Genomic DNA, 19,683 nt, shown 5'->3' with positions numbered 1-19,683 from the left:
AAAATCAGCCATCAGCTGTTAAACGAACCATTACCACATCACAGCAAAGTGGAAGCGAAAGAGCAAGATGTTAGGTCTGTGCTTGGGCGAATCTTACAGGCATTTATTCCAAGTATGTTTAAGAGGTCTGAAGACAGTAAAGTAGATGAGAACTTAGAAAGAAGGTCAACTGTCAGTGGAAGCTTACCCAGTTTTAATGCAGATTATTATTATAAAGAGATAGCTGAATCGAGAAGCAGACAGAAAGCAATAGAAGCTTTAGCTTGTTTAGATATGTATCAAAGTCTAGAACAGGGTAGTAGAAAAGGAATGAAAGAAAAGGAATCTGAAAGCACCGTCATATCTTACCCTTTACACCTTGCATCAAAATCTGTTCAAGCAGATATTAATAATACACCGGGCTCATCAGCTTCCACACTCAAAGAGGTAAATGTGGAAGTGTTAGAAGCAAGACAAAATGAACCAGACTTAAGTTGGGTGGTAGAAGGGGAAGAAGACTTTACTTACAACGTGCAACAAATGAATCTATCGGCATCTAGAAAACCAAACGTTCCATTCAGGGTACGATCAAGACAAGATTTGTTAAATGAATCATCAAACATAAGCAATACAGAAGAACATGTACAAGTAGGTAGAGATCAACACTACCAAGCTCCTTCAGCTGCTGGTTCAAACATACAAAGAATTCTCAACAAACAGTCAAGGTCAAAAAATCAATCTTCATCTCGTCCTGGAGTCTTCACCATCAAAGCAAACTATCTTCCTACACCCTCAGCTCACGGTTCGTGGAAACATAGTAGTACTGCCCGTGAGGATGTTGTTAAAACAAACCAAAATGTCTATGGTGGAAATCCACACTTCAGTCGTTTTTCAAACTCCAATGTTAACTTGGGCAGTTCAAGTTCGCATCAATATTCTTACAATAGACCAGGAACTAGTTTATCTTCGCAGTTCCCCATTGGTTCTTCACTTGTACTGGAAAATGAAGAGAATAAATTGAATCAAAATGCTCCAATCCAAAACAACAGTCAATACTGCATACAAAGCAATATTCCAACTCCAACAGTTCCCAGCAATTCAAGGTCATCTGAATCAAGCAAGGATAATCTTGACCAACTGTTCGACGATATCCCGGAACAGCATTGTCTCAGTAACAGATCATCTTTTTATCTCAGACCAAGGTCTATAAGGAGTCGTTTAAGCAACTTATCCAAACGAAAGCGTCCACACGTTCTTACACATCGAGTCTATCCACCGAAGAAACCATGGAAAGCAGAAGACGACGATTCGTTGTCAGATATGCTGTCTTTTGCTTCCCAGCAATCCAAAGTACAAGAACCGACCACGAAATCCCATGCAAACATTGGTATCCTGATACGATCGTTCCTCTGTATATTCTGTGCTGTATATTCGATGGCAATTGTTATTTACCTGTGCATGCGAGGTGCCAATTGTCTAGATGGAAATGGACTTGATCTGGTTGAAAAATTCTGTATAGACTTATGTCTTTTATTGGTAGTAGTTATGCCAATCGTTGGTTGGTTGTCATATTTTATCTCCTTCATATGCCTTAAGGGGAAAAAGATCTTTTCAATTTCAAAACGAAACAGACTTTAAGAACATGTAAAAGCCGTAGTCTAATGTTTTATGCCAAGTTTATTTAATTGTTTGAATACAAAAATGGAATGATTTGCTCGCAACTTAAAGGCAGGTTGAAAAACATATTTATTTGATGGTTTATTTCATGTGTTGTTGCAAAATGTGTTTTAACTTTTGTTTAATTCATGGCAAACTTTTCATGTGTTGTTGCAAAATGTGTTTTAACTTTTGTTTAATTCATGGCAAACTTTAATTTCCCACAGACAAAAATATCTATAAAAAAAACTAAAATATCTGATGCAGAGACTTTGACGAGCATATGTTGCTTCTTCTGCTTTGGTATATAGTGAATAGATATTCTTGCGAATAATATTAGACACATCTTTTTATTTGAAATCTGTTATTTAATAAGTCCAAATGGTTAGGGAGTTACATAAAGTAAAGGAAGTCACCAAGCTATTAAACGCCATGCAACATGATACAATGAGAAATACATGGCCACAAGAGTATACTGATTATATGTACAAAAGATTATATGTGACTCTGGAAATGAATTAAAATGTTATTTTCAATGATCACTCTTCTTCTGCCACCTCTTTCTCCTCAGACTTTTCATCCTTGTTTGCAGATTGGGCTTCCTGGGACTGACTCTTCGCCAGCTAAATTATACAAATAGTGTCAGAATAATACCCAAATACTTTATAAGGATCTAACATGCGTTGTTGGTTAGGTTAAACATTGATGCTAATTATTTAACTAAAAGAGGCACGAGTGGCAGAAGACACCATCTACCGAAAGCTGAGGTGAGTGGAATATGTTAAACAGCTACATGAAGATAAGCCAAATATTTGCACAGTGGCAATTTAGCTGTTAGTTAATTGCACAAGCGGTTGAATGTGTTAGATCACAAGCACGACAGCGACATGCAAGTGGTCATACACTACCACACACCAGGTTCATCCAAAGGTCTGGCAAATAACTGCCCTTCTATATCCTCCATGGACAACTCAGCAAAAGGATCAAAATCTACACGTGGAGTCTGTGGCACCATCGTGTTAGTGATTGGGAGTGATACCAGTTTTAAACCAAATTATGTAATAATACATGCAGCAAGGTAAAGAATTAGTTTTCACTGCACTGGAATTATAAAAACAAATGGTAGTCTACAATCCAGGAAGTTAGTTGTCAGAACTGTTATAACTGCTGCTTTTCAAAGAGGCAAGAAATTTATTTACGAATAAAAGCAGTGCATAAGACCTTTTTCAGCTGTTGCGATATAAAAACCGCAATCTACTAAAGGAGTGCTATATAGTCAAGTAATACCACCCATCAACCCAGCATGCTAAAATGTGAGATCATGCAGTGATTATGACTTACAAGCCAAGCAATAGGAGGTTGGTCACTCATCTTCTGAAGTATCTGAAGAAGAGATTCCTCAACGAATTGAATCTTTGGACGAGCTGAAACCATGAGGGTGGTGGGAAGTTGGGACAATGAAGTTTTATTTGCAAACATTTGGTACAGATCATCAGATGCATCTTTCACTTGGTTGGCCTAGTGGTGAAATAACAAACATTAGTCAACAACTTTAAGTTTGTGGGGGATTAAACCTTGCTTTGTTAATATAAAATAATCGTTATAGAAAATGATAAAGGTTAATTAAAAGCTAACAGTATTTTAAATGCACTGACCTTTTTAAGAAGGGGTTGTAGCTGGGGTGAGTTCTGTATGTAACGAATGGACCACTGACAAGTGTCACTTAATTGCCGACTAAGGATTCTGGCTCGGTTCAAAACATTTTCTTCAACTTGCTGATATATTCCAAATAATGAAAACGGTTTAATTAATCTAGCAGTCAAAAATAGATTTCTTTATGATTAGCATCTTATCTATAATATGTAGTGATAGGCAAACATACAGTATAGGAAGAAGAATAGTTTCACAGAAAATCATACGTACCTTGTTAATAGAATCTGTGACTACTTGAAGATTGGATTTTGCAACATTCATTCCATTCTGAACTGATTCATTTGCTCTGTTTGCTGAATCCATTATACCAGCAGAGGTTGAATTCAAACCACTTTGGGCGTATTGAATCTGAAATGAATATGGTAATAATAAATGAAATGCATTAATATTTTTTTTTCGATAGAAATTTAAAGTAAAAACTGGCTGTAGATTTAACTACAAATATTTAATTAAACAAAATGTTTGGAGATGAACAAATGCTTTATAAACTAATTGGGTAATATTGATCATATTTGTGTAATGCATTTAAATATAATTTAAATTATCTAAAGCAAAATGGTTTTCCACCATAGCAGGAAAGTTATGAGCTCCTGACTGTATTAAATACGTGGGATGAAAATATTATGACAGGAAATGGTTTGTTACTTATTCTAGCTGTTCTTGTCATTGTTTAACGTGACAAGAGTGTGATAAAAAGTGGGAGTTGGTATTAACAGTCATGAGGAGAAAAAACATGCTGTTTCATATTCAACACATTGAAATTATTTTTAATATTTAGCATCCTTACGATGCAATGACTGGAGTAATCAAAATTTCGCTTTCTATTTAAAACCTGATAGTTGCATTATTTATGTCATGTAACGGGATAATGTCTGCAGTCTGATGCAACTACTAACATTTTACTATAAACAGACTATTCAATTCAGAACAAAATTTCCCACCTATATATAGAAGCAAATGTCAGCTTACCAGGTCCACAGTAAAACTAAGCTTGCTGAGTGCTTCCTTACTTCTGGTTTGAACACCATGTAGCTTTCGCATGGCCCTCTTATAGGACCTTTGTCGTACCTAGGTGCAACAATTCATTTGTTACCAAATGATATACAACCAAGTTGAACTAACAAAATACATGAAGTATGTCACTTGAGACACTTGTACTTTTTAAGTAAATTCAATATGTATAACATACTTTCTTAGGCAAACATGTACATGTAAGTCAGATTGAGCTCTTTGGTGATTAAAGCTCTAATGTGTATGGCAATTTGAAATGTTTTGTATACCAACCTTATTAGAAATTTCACGAATTCGATCACTTGGTTGTTTCTTTGCTTCAGGATCATTTTCTTCCCCTGAAAAAAGCAAATGCAAGACACGTTAATATTTATCACTTTTGTTCACATCTATTATTTAAGCATTGGAGACAAATGCATTTCTACCATGTTGTAAAGGTAATAAACACAGACACTAATGGCACTATGTGTTAAAACTAAAAGTCAAAACAAAGTGTAAGAAATGAACTACTATACAGTTGTGAGTTGTCAATTCAGTAAACTGCATCTAATGTATTTAGGAATATAAAATCTCTATTAGTGTAACTGCCAATTCTTATATTTAAATTAAACTAGAATACAACATGATGAAACATTTTTCATCCATGTTTTACCTTCCTCATCTTCTTCCTGAGATAAATCAGAATCCAATTCTTCCACCACCTCATCTTCATCCTTGGGAAGATAATACTCCACGTACCTCTCTGTAACTTCCAACGCACCCTCCACCTTATTGTTGATCAAACTTGTAGCAGTGGACTTGGTGATGTTGTACATCTGATTATTGCAGTGGTGTTATTTACATGGATATTGACATTGGGTAGAACTGATTTAAAACAGTTTTACCCATTTAAAATAATTATACAAAAATTCAATCTGATTTAAACTTTTGTAGCAATGTAAAACATGTCTTTCGCATTCATTTAAACAGGAACCAATACTTACCTTTGCCTACATTTGGACACTTCATTTTATAAGTAAGATCATAAATTAATATAGACTACAATCTTGTTACACAAATGGGATATCACATCAAACTGAAAAAGTACTTCTTCTGGTTCCTTAGTTATGATTGGAACTTTGCTTTCCAGTGTGTCCAGTCCTTTATTAGCATATGAGTTGACAGTGTTGCCGAATCTATCAACAACTGGTCGGGATGTTTCCAATGCAAGGTTGGCTGCTGAAACTGTCAAATTTTCTGCTGCCTGTTGAGTCATGTTGAAAAGTTAATAGGTGAGGACAACTATATGTTTCACAAGGTGACACATTCACACAAATGCAGCTATGACCAATTCTAGATATTTATATTTCAGCTGAAAATAATAGAAAAAATGGTAGGCATAAAAGTAATGACAAAGTATATGGCGTACCTCAAGATAAGGTGAAACATTTGGATAGGTTTTCTTCACAGTAGCATAATAACTTTGCATCGCATTCCATGTAGAGGCAACTATTGGAAGGCTAGCCACTCTGTTCAGAGCATTATCCTAAATAATAAAAAATAACCAAATTAGTAATAAAAACACTGATTTGTAGTTTTTAACATAAATTTTAAGACATACAAGTGATTTCCAGTTAGAACCAACAGTTATCTACACACTTTATATTCCAATATATTTGAATAAATTTGACAACATAAATATGATGTATTACCTGTAACATATCATCATCTGCGATGTCGACGTCGTGTTCTTCACTGTGACCAAGAACATCACTCAGTTTCTCTCCATAAATATTGGTTTCTTCAGTATCACACATTTTGTAAACTGTTACTTTGTAACTCAGTATTGAAAATTAATATTAAGCTATAATATTTAAAAAGTATGAAACAGATTATAAACACATTCAAATATTTATCACAGGCTTTCTTTAAAATACCTTGAACATTGTGCTATTGCATCATTTATTACTGCTACACACTCCTACCCAGTAATCTCTGATCTGACTAAAGATACACGCCCATGCAGCTTTTTATATCACGAAACATCAGCGCAAGGTTCTTGTCACACTATTACGTCATCACTTTCCAACGTGACGCATCGAGACATATCAACAGACTAACATGTACTAAAAAAACGAGCATTGCACAATACGGTACAAAGTACAACTCACTGTCGGAGAAACATAAGTATGATAGTATGGAACCTTTGTTCCCACAACATTTCGAATGAACTTTGGACTTTACGCTCAACACTAACATATGTGGTCAGCTGATCAATTGCGTAATAATATTATGACGTACAATTTGGGTAATTCCCCAATCCACAACTCTTTGATTAGGGGGTTCTATGGTTATGCTCTGATTTAACTGCATTGTGTTCTTTATTGACACGAAATTACTACATAATTTTTTTATTGATACATCATTTAGCGATGAACACAAGATTTTCGAACTTTATATAAAATCACCTCATTTTTGACAGGATTCGATTTTAAAGCATTATTTCATACTGTTTATTATATGTTTAAAAGCAAAGCGATTAAAACCAACCTTTTGTTTTACAAAACTCTCCTGCTCTTTACCGTACGTTGGTTATAAAGGTTATACTGATTATAATAAAATTTAGCCGCGCGTGGGCGTGCTGGAGCTATTTTTCTTTTAGTTTGTCAGTGATGTCATTCTCTATCGGACACTGAAAGATGGGATTGTATTTCCTGACTTATAATAACTACAAACCTTGTTCATACATGTACGTGCCAGTCACAATATAAAGTTTCAAAAATACTTTTGAAACAATACACTTCTGAATTTCGAGACGAGGGATTTCATAACAGGGAATATTTATACGCGTTGGCATTACAACGACCAAGATTTCCTTAATATATTGACTTTAAGTTAGAAGGAATGTCAAAAATGGTTTGTCTTCTATTAAATGCGGTCTGAATAAACCTTAAAGTACTTTTGCTCGCTTGCCTCGGATGACTACATTTAAATGGGAATTATATTCATTACAGAGTGTTTGTACCAACCGGTCGTTTACGATGATTGCTTGCATGTGTCACTCTGGTTAAGTGTGAGAAAAAGGGAAGGTGGCGCGCGTCACGTTTGTGGTGAAATTGGTGGTGCAAAGCGCGCCGGTAAAGGTACAAAGCAGTAGCCATTTGGGAAGAAGTTGCTGTTTGTTGTTATGTGGGAGTTTTCTATCCTGCTGCCGCGAGTAATGTGCTTTGAATGACTGGGCAGACCACAACAGCTTCACTTAGCAACATGCAAAATTGTAATGACTGATAGTGATAAGTTTGGACAAGTGAGAAAAAAATTAGTTGATTTGTTTTTAAAACATTGAAAGTTGTAGGATTTGTGGTGGAGGTGTGAATATTTAAAAAAAGTAATGCGAAACTTCTTTTCGCTTTAAAGTTTTTGTCGTAGAGTTTTATCGAAGAGACTTTTGTAATATTACATAATGGGTATGCAAGGCAGGGTATCAATAGGGAAGTGTAGATTTCTTGTGTTCTCGTGAGAATGAAGACCGGATCAATTTAATGCTAAGCGACATCCTTTTTACATAGAAGCGTTGAATGAAGTTGACAGAAAGGAAATTTAATACGTAAAGGAAATTTAAAGTCCCTTTGCCTCATACAGATATCGAGCTTATATAGTAAACGTATTCATTCATAAATCAGTGCGTATTACGTCTAACTTTACGGAGTAAACTTACTACAAGAATACATCATGGCGAAGGATAGAAGAGCGAGCGATATTTATATTCCTGGTTTTGGTCAGAATGTAGCCACTAAAAAAGGTATAATTTGCTATTATTTATATTCTTTCTAAACGTGCGACATTTGAAACACTTTAAATATTAATTGTGTAGGTTGTTTAGCAAAACAAATTTTCACTCGAACAACAGTAAGTGATCTGTCTATACGCGAAAGAAAGCTTGGTTTAACTTACATACAGTAGTGTGGGGAAGATGGGACACCTTTAACACATAATTTTCAAATATCCCAATCGTGTTTTAAACAACTAACAACGGTCTATGGAAGTCGTGAAGATATGGTTTTATAATTCTTTGAATGTTCTTCGTTTACTACCAAATTTGACGAGAAAATAGATTGAAAAAGATGTCCCATCTTCCCCCACCCTACTATATATGTTTAAACAGATTGTCATTCAGTGTGTTTTAAATGTGTTGTTTATATTAAAGAAAAGATTTTCACAAGATTTCAAAATCTAATTTTTACGGGTATATACCGGTTTGATAAAAGACATAAGCAAAATTCTACCATATTCATCGACAGTATTTTCACGGGTTCAACGAATACAACGTTTTTTAATGACCGAAAAAAACATAATATTAAGATGCGTCCATTTTGAATCCCGCTAAATCGGTTTTAGGATAAATAAACATGATTAAAACTCTTTTTTTTAGATTATGACCAGTAAATATTGTTATATGATTGAGATCATTAATGCGTTTTACAAACTAACCCAACTACCCGCTTTATAGATATTTCTATAATTCACAAAAGATTGAAGATACAGAGTGTCGTCATCATCATTCTTGTTCTGCTCTTGCTGTTGTTTATCAGTAAGTATCTGCTATACTTCAAACTGAAATAGAGTGCGATATAGCTGAAAGGAAATGATTATACGTATACGCGTCCGATATTATTTTGTTATTCCTTTATAATCCGCTCTATTGTAAGCTAAATGAAACCTTAAACAGGAAATCGTGAAAATCGACACCACAGTACATGAGCTATAGGTGCTAAAATGGTGCGTAATAATGCTTGCGCTTGTACAAAATTGAGATTTATATAGAACTGCACTTGAAAAAAACGCTTCCCACATCGTCTTACGCAATTAAGGTTGTTTTATGGACACTGTATTGTTCGTCTTTAGAATTTGTCCTATTTGTCGTCAATATGTTTAGGTTTATCATAAATGTGGAAAAATACATTACAACGTTCGTTTCAAGTGAGGTCAAAGTATTTTCGGCGTGTCGTCATATTGGAATTGCCACTCCACAACCTCGTTGTTCTGATGAAAACAAATAGCGGAAACCGTGGCCGGAAATACTTAAATGAAATACTGATATGCGTCTTGATGTTGTGTCGACTCTGACGCCCCAGCCACATCCACAAATGCTAAGCGGCTAATTCGCCTATTTTAAACACAATCCATGCTCTTTTCGCCATGCATTCTTAACCATCGGCTGCCGCATTATCGGCTTCCTACTTTGCGAACTAATCGTCAACTGGTACATAATATATACTGAAATTGTTAGGTTTAAAATATGGGTTTCGGAACTTACTTAGATACCAAAACTTGTTCCTATTCCTAAATTTTTTATTAAACTTTACCGTAAATGTACTTAAATCCTACAGTTGTTTACCTCCTCGGTGTTCCAATAACTCCCTATCAAACTGGAACATCAAGCCTATTCAAATCTGAACAAGATGGGATTGGTTCCGATATAATGAAGAGAATCGAACATCTTGAAAAGGATTTAAAAGCGAATAAGGTAAGTAATGTCCGATGATTTGCGTTTAAGGTTATTTCTCACGCAAGAAGTTTCTCCGCAAGTTTTTTTTATACTTAATGTGGTTAAAACCAAGTCTATAATAAGACTATGGTTATATTGGGTGATTGGGCTTCTGAAACAAACAAGCTAAAAATTTCCAAAAGCCGTTTTCAATACTTGGTTTCCCTTCTTTCGCTTTCTAATATTCGACCAATATCCTGTCAACACATGACGTGTAATAATCTTTATTACAAATCTACATTTGACACAGCTCGTCAAAGTTCGCTTAAGTTTATTACGAAACTTTTCCTTCCTGTATTGCTATATTCGAACTTTTCCAAGCATAAAAAGTTGAAGTTTAAATTCACGAAACATTAAACCTTGACATTTCTTAGGATTCCCTGGAATTAGAGAAAAACCTCACTACCAAGCTGCAAACTAAAATTTTCGTTTTGGAAGCTAGGTTAATCAATGCCGAGGTACGTTATTGAACATATATAGAAACATCTCCTTAGTAAATATTTGAGGGGTAACAAAATCTAAATTTCTCCGCTGTTTAGTTAAATTTATCCACCACACACTTTAATCTTGTAACATTTTAATATTAATAGAAATTCGGGAAAACCAAAAATCTTATCGAGAAAAGACTAAGCAGGGAAGAAAATAAACATCAGGTATTTGCATACTTGTTATAAAGTGGTGTGGGGAAGATGGGACACCTTTAGCAGATAATATCCAAGAATCCTGATCGAGTTTTAAACAATTAACAACAGTCTATGTGAGTCGTGGGGATATAGTTTTATAAATATTTGAATGTTCTTTGTTTACTGATAAATGGGACGAGAAAATACAGTTAAAAGGTGTCCCATCTTCCCCCACCCTACTGTATATACTTTATTTTCCAATTTATTTAATTTTAAATAACGTATTTCTCCGTTATAGGCTTTGATCGATTCAGTATTAAACGAAAACGTCAACCTCACTTCCAGAATATCAACTGTGGAGTCGAGATTAGAAGGAGTAGCGGTAAGTTTTTATTTTTGTACTAAGCTTTTCATAAAATACATGTTTACTATGCATCTGAACGTCATACATACACTATATATGCATTCCATAAATATATAGTATAGGGTGGGAGAAGATGGTAAATATTTTCTTTCATTTTTTTTCTCATTTAGTAGTAAACAAAGAACAATCAAATAATTATAAAACTATATCCTCACGACTCCCATAGACCGTCGTTGATTGTTTAAATCTTGATCAGAACATTTGGATATCATGTGTTAAAGTTGTTTCGTCTTTCCCTACCCTACTATACCTAATCCTTTATTTAAAAAAATAGTTTTCCACTTTTTCTATTTAATTATGCAAAAGTTTATTTCCGATGACTCTTTATATATAACACGTTCACGATTCAGGGCGAAGCAACTTCTGCAAAATCCCAAGTATCACAGGTCGACCAAAAGGTCACACTTCTCAACGATTTTGTTGCTAACAATATAACAGTAAGTAGACAATAAAAATCCACGCTAAAATCACGTCACCTACAACAACTCTTCATTCAAAATATGCTGATTTTACAACATACAGATAAAAATAGAATCCGCCAAAAACCATTCATCCAAAAACGCTGTTATTGTGAAACGATTACAAAGGTGACTCGAAGGGAATTTCTGGTAAGTATGACTCAGCCTAAATAGACGGGACTTTTCATACTATAAACTGCACGTATCTAAACTTATATGGTTTATCAATAAACATATACCTGCATGTCACATCACGTCTATTGTAACTACTACCACATCATCATACAGAAAACAGCCCAGCACCTTCGCCAGCAGCTGCAACGTCTAAAATCACGCCTTATCAACTTGAACGATACAACCAATATACAGTTTCGGGTTGGTACTATTTGAAGTTGAAAGTTTCTTATTAATCCTAAATTTGCCAACGAACCATTTCAGAATCATTTGGTTACAAGAAATCGTATGTTTGGCGAACACAGAAACGTGTCGGAGAACACGATTGCTGCGTTAACTGTAAGTTGTGTGGAATACTCCTAAGTTGCATAAACAAACGAGCGTATTCCCGGTTTTGTCTCAGACCAAACTAAACAGGATACCGGGTTGCGTATTTTTACCCATGTTTAAACCAACTATAATTTGACTTGTTTACCAACACAGGAGATTGGCCACAGGATTTCAAACCTAGGCTCTTTACATGTTGCTACCGCACGAAAACTCACAAAGTTGCAACAGAACGTTACGGTGAGTATATTGTTACAAATAATATTCTTCAACAAAAATGTTTTAAATTATTATTAGGCCAAACTGGAAGAAATCCCTGTTCAAATTCGCATCGCAGAAGAAAATATCGCAAGAAATGAAAGAATGTTGGAAGAACAAGCTACGGTAAGTTGACGGTGCGGAAAACATGTAAAACTATGTTCCAACCAATCTTGTAACTTTAAAGGAGTTAACAAGCTTGAATCAATCACATCTAGTCGCATCAGCAGAGATAAGGGAGCTAAGCAGAAATATGACGGTAGTGTAACGCGCTTAGTTTTGTATATTTATACGCTATTGATGTGCTATTGTATATTGTAAGTGACGCATAACCTGATTCGCTTACGTCTCACAGGATGAGATTCGCAACCTTCCTTCGAAAAGTGACGTCATTGGACTCCAAATGCAGCTGGCTAATAAGGAAGCGGTATGTCGCGTATATGAGACCGCCAATTAGGTAAACAGTAATTAACTTGTTTTGCTTCAGGTATTTCGGGACCGAGTTTTAGAATTGAAACACACAAGCAATGCTACGTTTTCCGCTCTCCGAATTGCTCAAGAAAACTTGACGGTATTGCTTTCGTATTTTGAGTTCGTTCCCGCACTTACTACTTTATTTTTGCAGGCCAATCTCAATCGTTTACCGCAGCAACTCATAAGCACAGAAAATCAAATCTTATTGTTGAGAAATGAGTTCGACGACCAAAGAATGGTATGCATCATAATACACCGATCGTAAACATCAAAATATGCCGCACAAATAACCTAAACGTACTTCTATATACAGATAAACAGAAGACAAATGCTGTTGTTAAATAAATCAAATCTGGAGTTGACCGAAGATATAAACGCACTGAGTCAAAACTTAACGGTAAATGAAAAGATTTTATTCACATTCATACAAATCGTTTAACTTAAATTAGGCAATATTATAATAATTTAAATGATGCACACTTCTTAGATTACCGATCTTACAGTGTTGAACTTGAACCAAGACAATGTTAGGAAACAACGAAACTTAAAGAGCGTTGTACAAAATATGACTGTAAGCGTAAAACCTACTGTTATTGTTATACTGCTGGGCCGTGCGATTTTATATTAGTTTTCTTTTATACAGAAAAATATAAATCATTTGTATCCTCGTTTGTTGGAGGCAGAAGATAAGCTAACAACGTTGACTGGTAAACTGCACGACCATGATTTGGTAAGACATTCCAGATTTAAAGATCGTTGGCTCATTCACAAGTAAACCACAGTATAAAAACAAAACAGTTTTCCTAACCTGTAAATGACCAAACCTTTAAAAAACAAGTTCTAAAATAAAACATGTGTGTTTCCATGTATGTGAGGACATGTCATAGCTGTTAATAACAACAAATGTGTTATTTGTAGACACTTGATGTATTAAACGAAACGAGCGTGGTCACTTCTTCTGAACTTGGAAACTTAAAGGTAAACTTTTAACCGAAGTGTTAAGGTATATTATTAATCTATAATCAATGATTAATATAGTAGGTTGGGTAAGACAGGCCACCTTTTCAATCTATTTTCTCGTTCTGTTTGGTGGTAAACAAATAACATTCAAAGAATGTTACGATCAGGATATTTGGATATTATATGATAAAGGTGTCCCAGCATTTCCACCCACCTTGCTATATATACAGATATGGCTTCACAACACATGATTCAAAAATAACGATATAATTGTGGTTTTTTGTCTATTTAATGTAGGCATTTTTTTGTGTTATTGAATGACTTATTTTAATTTCTAATAGTGCATATCTGCTCCAACGTTTAACATGTTGCAGTTGCTAATGGAAATATGTCATATTTAATTGTTGGAAACCTTTGCATTGTTTAGTGACTAATTGTTTGTACAACGTTGAACGAACGATCAGTAAACAATACTCGGAAATGCAGATTCTTCTTGTTGTTATTATTCTGTATACGAGTAAGAAGTATTCCTTGTTCATGCAAACAGCTTCTGATGCTGTTGTATTTATGGGAACATATCTTAACTGAAACACAACACAAATAAATATTGTTCATGCAATGCACTAATATAGGCTCATAAAATATGTTGCATTCTATTTCCACACACAGATATTTGTTTAATATGTTTCAAATGAAGTGCCGCGAAATTAAGTATTAAATCATTTGAATAATTTCAGGCGTCAGCCTTTCAAAACGTGGCAACCATAACCAATCTTCAAGCAGAAGTAACGAAATTCAAAGTTTCGTACAACGCCAACATCACGGTACAAATTTACAATGTTCTGTTACAAGCTGTTTAAACAGTTATTTTAAAAAACTTCTCGTCTACGAATTATGTAATTTATTTTACTTCCCGGTTTTCCCTTTATAACCCATGCCTTCGTTGTATTCCGATAGACACTGAGAGCTGATTTGCAACAAATCCAGAACCAATCTAACAACACTGAGGATGCTAACTACGATGTAAGTTGTTTTTAAAATGTTAACTTTCAAGTTTTCTAAGTAAAGATAAAAAAAAACTTAAAATCTTCTCAATACGACTATTAGCAATTACTTTACATAAAAAGGTTGGGGTTTTTGTAACACAGTTAACTCTCCTTATCATATAACATATAGTGGAGTGGGGGAAGATGGGACACCTTTAGCACAAAATATATAAATATCCTGATCGTGTTTTAAACAATTAACAACGGTCTATGAAAGTCGCGAGGACAAGGTTTTATAATTCTTTGAATGTTCTTTGTTTACTACCAAAATGTACGAGAAAATAGAATGAAAGGGTGTCCCATCTTCCCCCATCCTACTATATACAACAAGCAAGCACTTATCGTCGTATGTGTTTTTAGTACCAGTACCCTGATCATGCCGATGAAGAATCGTGATGAATTTATTTGTGAGTATTAATATGTTTAATGGATGTTAATTTATGAATTTACATTTAAGCTTTTAATTTTCTTTGTTAAGGGGAGAGTGAGATGAGTTTAAACTTCTCTATTTTGGGACTCTTCTGGTCGGCATTAAAAACAAGCTGTATCCAACCAACTGACTTTTTGCAGTGGTTTATTATTTCTGTATCATTAGTTTCAATGAATTTCGCAATGTTACGAAAGTTTTTTATTTTTCAAAAACTAAAATATTGTCGTCGCACGGGGGCACTGTTGCTTCACTAAATTGGTCGTGTAAATAATCTTGAAAAATTAGGCTTTTCCCAAAAGTTTAAACTTGACTAATATACTGCCGACTTGTTTTTATTTTAAAGTGTTCTCGTGATTTTCGTTGCTTTTGATACCACGTCCCACATAACTGCAGAGATGTTACGGCAAATTGCCAATTCCGAATTTATTAAAGTTTTCATAAAATATCCACTGTGACACCAACCCACAAGCGTGATCATTTATGTAAATGTTCCATTCAGCTCCATGTTCGTACATTCATTGTTGATGCAATACAATTTAAGCCGAAATCGTTCTTCTGAGATTAATTTATATGTATAGTATGGTGGGGGGGTGTGGGACACCTTTAATACATACTACCCCAATATTCTGGTCGTGTCTTAAACAACTAACAACGTTTTATGGGAGTCGTGAATATACGGTTTTATAATTCTTTAAGTAATCTTTGTTTACTACCATATGAGACGAGACAATAGAATAAAAGTGTCCCGTTTTGCCCCATTTTACTATATAAATATACAAGGGCATATATGGCAGTGCTTGTAAGTCAGTGCCTATGGCCTATATACACGACGTTTTTCAAACCCTACGGAATACTCAAAATAATATGAGTAAATGTTCTGAACGTAAAAATTAGTCGCCACCGCACTGTTGATACATAAGTAACAACAGTAGCCTATAGCTGATTAAAACAAAACATTTTTTTCGTGAGATATAAATGACCAAACTTAAATAAAAAGAAGTTCTAAAATAAAATGCATTTTTTTATTCCACATGGAATTGTAAGGATTCGGCAATAAGCTTGAAAGACTGAAGCAAAATAGAAGTGTAAAAATGCGCGTTTATGTACAGTCTAGGTGCTTGATATTATGAATCGAATATAAAAAGCAAAAAAAAAATAATCTCAATTTTCTAAATACTTAGAAAGAATGTATCGCCAGTGGCCCCGGAAACAGAAACATAAGTAAAGCACTGGCGAGACGTGAAGAAATATTGGTGTAGGTAACATTAAAAGCAGAAAGGCAACGTAAATTTTATCTAAATTGATCGATTATGGTGCAACAAAAACAACAGTGCAATAAAGCATAATAATAGCTTAATGATTTGTATTTCGCATCAGAAACCATTGTAAATTGATGGGCAAGAATCATCAAAAGTGACCTGTTACTTGTGGTGCATGTTGAAGGTGGATTCGTTTGTGGCGAATAAGCACCAGCGACAAAACAGATATGAAAAAACTTATTCGACAATATCGGCAGACAACGTAAAGGAAGGCAGAAATGCTCGCTTTTTTGTTGTTGGACAGTTGTTAGAGTAAAACCTTTATTGCAAGTGACAAGAAACGCTCTCATCTGCTTTCAAACACTGGATAACGACACATTCCCTCCGCATATTCAGAATATATCGGTGGGTGACCAGTTGGCGATGCGTATGGAGGTTTAGTTAGGGGGTACGGGGATGGTCTTGTATGCGCAGTTGACAAATACCCACCGTATGCTCCGTATGGTGGTTGTGGATACTTGTAACCAGAATTTCTGACGTCATCAAAAGACAACGTCATTGACGATGACGTATGCGGGTAGTGGAACTGGTGTGGTGCGGTGGGGAGTAGGGCGGGGTCAAGGGCTGTCAATCTTGCCAAACCAGACGGTGATTCGTCACTTCGAATAGGGTGTGGGGGAAAGAAGTGATGAGCAGAGTTCTCATTCGAACCATGTAATGACGTCATGGCTGACGTATCAGTGACGTTACATTCGGGGTATGACGTAGGTTGGTGGTTGATTGGTGTAGCGATAGGAGGTGTGTATTTAGCTGATGATGATCGGTTATCACTTTCTGGTGATCGCTCACAAACTTTCATTTCATGATCTGTACATTAAAACAAGGTGTTCAAATTATTAATAATTAAACTGCATTCACACTTTACAGCTTCGAGTGGCAAAAGTGATGTAATAAGCGACGCATTTAAGAATAGACGCTGTGTTCAAGTTACATCGCGAGGTTCGGCTAAATTAATTAATCAGCGCTTTCGGCGCAACTTGCTGATTAATTTTGCTTCTTTCGAAATCCACAAAACAGTAAACGAGGCAAACTGCAGGCTACAGCTTGTTAGGTGGTTTATATTAGTGTAATGCTGTGTTGCTTAAACTGCATAACTACAAGTTATACTGTTTACACATGAGAGTTAAACGAGAAGGTGTGAATACCATGATAATATTACATTGTACCTTATTTGATGAAAATATTGCTTTAGTTATTTGTAACAGAGGTTGAACATTTTGTTTGTGGTGGGAAAAACAGATTGGATTGTACAGCATAGATTTGTATTATACTGTAGACGTTTATAATGTTACAAGCATTTCAAATATTGTTTGTCATCTTTTGTAGGCAGCCTACATAGCAAAATCTGATGTATGCCACAGCAGACGTATTAATTCGCGATTGAGCTTCAGGTGTTGTATAGACGTATATATAACTACCTCGATCTGCTGCTTCACCAAGTTGCATGACTCGATGTTTGGCAGCCACTCCCATCAACTGTAGAGAGCTGGGCCGATGGTGGGAACGTGAACGAGATGCACTTGGTGATGGATAGTTACCCAACACGTCCATTGCGCTGCAATGCATAAGTTGACTTTCGTACAAATACACAAGTAAGTGACTTTGTAATTTATGTTCAAGTATAAACTGCTCTATTGCTTTTATCTTATCATCTCAAAGTGTACTAATTGTATAATATACTTGACTAAAGAAAAAAAATCGCTGGTTTTGAAGACGGCATTTAATTCTTAAGAATCCAAACTGCTAAACATTTGTTAAAAGGGCTTCTATTTAATAAAAGACTGACAGTGCCATTTAAACAAAAGATATCTGTTTTCTTAAACAATAGGTTGGACTTGATTTTCGTCTTTATGTTTTCGTAGCACCAGACTCGAACATGTATTGACTTTTAAAATGTTTTGTGAGGTTGTCTTTTAATATTCAACAAATTCTGTCTCACCATTCCTCTGTGTCGCAATCCCTGAATCCTTTAGCGAAAGGATTGCTTTGTATTTTGAGTTGGGTGATCTGCAAATAAAGTTAGCTGTTGAGTATATACTCTGGAGTAGAATGGGTTATCGTTAGCAGATAATTTACAACGTGTTTTAAAGTAGCAGGGCTACTGTTATAAAGTTCTCTGAATGTTCTTTGTTGACTACCGAATGAGACGATAAAATGAAGTGAATACATGTCCCATCTTACCCGCACTACTACTATATACACACGGGAGGAATCCAAAGTATCTTGTAGTGACGTGCGTTTAAAAATTAAAAGTCAAATCAAAATTACACGGCGGTTAAACTGTTCACACGGCAGTAAAACCAGAGGAGAATTTTCAAATTAGAAAGTGTTGATGTTTTTATTAAACCTTCAGTCGTCAGTGTCCCATCACTGGTAATTCAAGGATAGTATTTTGACTCCCGTAATACATCACCACGAATACCGGGGAAAGCGTACTTAGAATTTTCATGGCTTATAACCACGACTATATTTTGTGTCGACGACTTTTGACTTTTTAATAATTTGGTGACTAATTAAACTTACAATCCATTTTTATGCTTTATAAATGAATAAATGTAACTTGATTTATCCTCGCGTGACCGGATACACCAGTGTTTTGTTCAATACACCTCAAACCAGATTATGAGTTACCGCGCGTTAGTAACTTTGTGGGTAATTGTTTTATGCTTTTTTGATTATTTTTTATGTATGTCTGACAATTTAGACAACACATTGGTGACCATCAGTGGGTTTTATTATTTTATATGAATGTTTAAAACTTCGGGAACCTGAGCATGAAATCTGTAACGCCATGCCACAGCAGTTTTAACGGCAGATGCGAATATGTTGAATTTGAATTTTGTTATATAGCAAAACTACATAGTTCTTTTTTAAATATTCCGTTGCTTTAGTAATAAGTTGCTCCAAATTTAAACTTTACTTTTCGTATTATCGAATTTTGGTAAAAATCGATCCCCAACAGTACACGGATAACGAAGAAATGTCGAAACAAAATGGCAGCTTTAAGGCAAACATTGAGTTATACTTTTCAACGCTTATACGAAAATTGTCTAAAAATAAAAAAATGGCAACCGCACAAACGTGTTTTTTTATTATTTATAAAAGCCCAGCGGAATTCGCTGTGGTTTTTAGAAAGTCCGTTAGCGGCTGAAACGTTCTTGGATACTTGATATTAGACTGAAGTAACATGAGTACTGAAAAATGAAATAACGATGTTGGGTGTAACGATAATGTGCGAGTATTTTTGAGTAATTGCGTTAAAAGCATGCGAGTTTTCCTAAGGGAGCAATCGAACAAAGAATAG

The 19,683-nt window shown here is 35.1% G+C and overlaps 3 protein-coding genes across 4 annotated transcripts; 2 read left to right on the top strand and 1 right to left on the bottom strand.

The window, feature by feature from the left end:
* Positions 1–1,966: 1,966 nt before the first annotated feature.
* Positions 1,967–6,222, bottom strand: LOC100181606 (perilipin-2). Of its 2 annotated transcripts, XM_009860658.3 has the most exons (11): positions 6,051–6,222; positions 5,768–5,884; positions 5,447–5,602; positions 5,012–5,174; positions 4,633–4,697; positions 4,318–4,416; positions 3,559–3,696; positions 3,291–3,410; positions 2,977–3,153; positions 2,551–2,638; positions 1,967–2,258 (listed from the first exon to the last, which is right to left on the bottom strand). In XM_009860658.3, the coding sequence occupies exons 1-11, from the start codon at positions 6,153–6,155 to the stop codon at positions 2,212–2,214; spliced, it is 1,275 nt and encodes a 424-aa protein (XP_009858960.1). In that variant the 5' UTR covers positions 6,156–6,222; the 3' UTR covers positions 1,967–2,211. The 2 variants fall into 2 exon arrangements, with proteins under 2 accessions (XP_009858960.1, XP_002122513.1); XM_002122477.5 differs by lacking the exon at positions 2,551–2,638.
* A 1,572-nt stretch (positions 6,223–7,794) lies between these two features.
* On the top strand, positions 7,795–11,540 carry LOC101243503. Its single transcript, XM_026834967.1, has 8 exons — positions 7,795–8,140; positions 8,849–8,929; positions 9,729–9,865; positions 10,261–10,344; positions 10,477–10,539; positions 10,808–10,891; positions 11,284–11,370; positions 11,456–11,540. Exons 1-8 carry the CDS (start codon positions 8,071–8,073, stop codon positions 11,522–11,524), a joined length of 675 nt encoding a protein of 224 aa, XP_026690768.1. The 5' UTR covers positions 7,795–8,070; the 3' UTR covers positions 11,525–11,540.
* LOC100179177 lies at positions 11,466–15,612 on the top strand. The gene is made up of 17 exons (XM_002123156.5): positions 11,466–11,540; positions 11,680–11,766; positions 11,830–11,904; positions 12,049–12,132; positions 12,190–12,276; positions 12,338–12,409; positions 12,506–12,577; positions 12,638–12,721; positions 12,776–12,862; positions 12,938–13,021; positions 13,112–13,195; positions 13,268–13,354; positions 13,543–13,602; positions 14,322–14,408; positions 14,542–14,607; positions 14,991–15,037; positions 15,109–15,612. The coding sequence occupies exons 3-16, from the start codon at positions 11,854–11,856 to the stop codon at positions 15,024–15,026; spliced, it is 1,041 nt and encodes a 346-aa protein (XP_002123192.2). The 5' UTR covers positions 11,466–11,540; positions 11,680–11,766; positions 11,830–11,853; the 3' UTR covers positions 15,027–15,037; positions 15,109–15,612.
* Positions 15,613–19,683: the final 4,071 nt, after the last annotated feature.

Source organism: Ciona intestinalis, chromosome 7 (assembly GCF_000224145.3).
Source record: "Ciona intestinalis chromosome 7, KH, whole genome shotgun sequence".
In the NCBI taxonomy this organism is placed as follows: Eukaryota; Metazoa; Chordata; class Ascidiacea; order Phlebobranchia; family Cionidae; genus Ciona; species Ciona intestinalis.
This window is presented reverse-complemented; position numbering and strand designations above follow the sequence as displayed.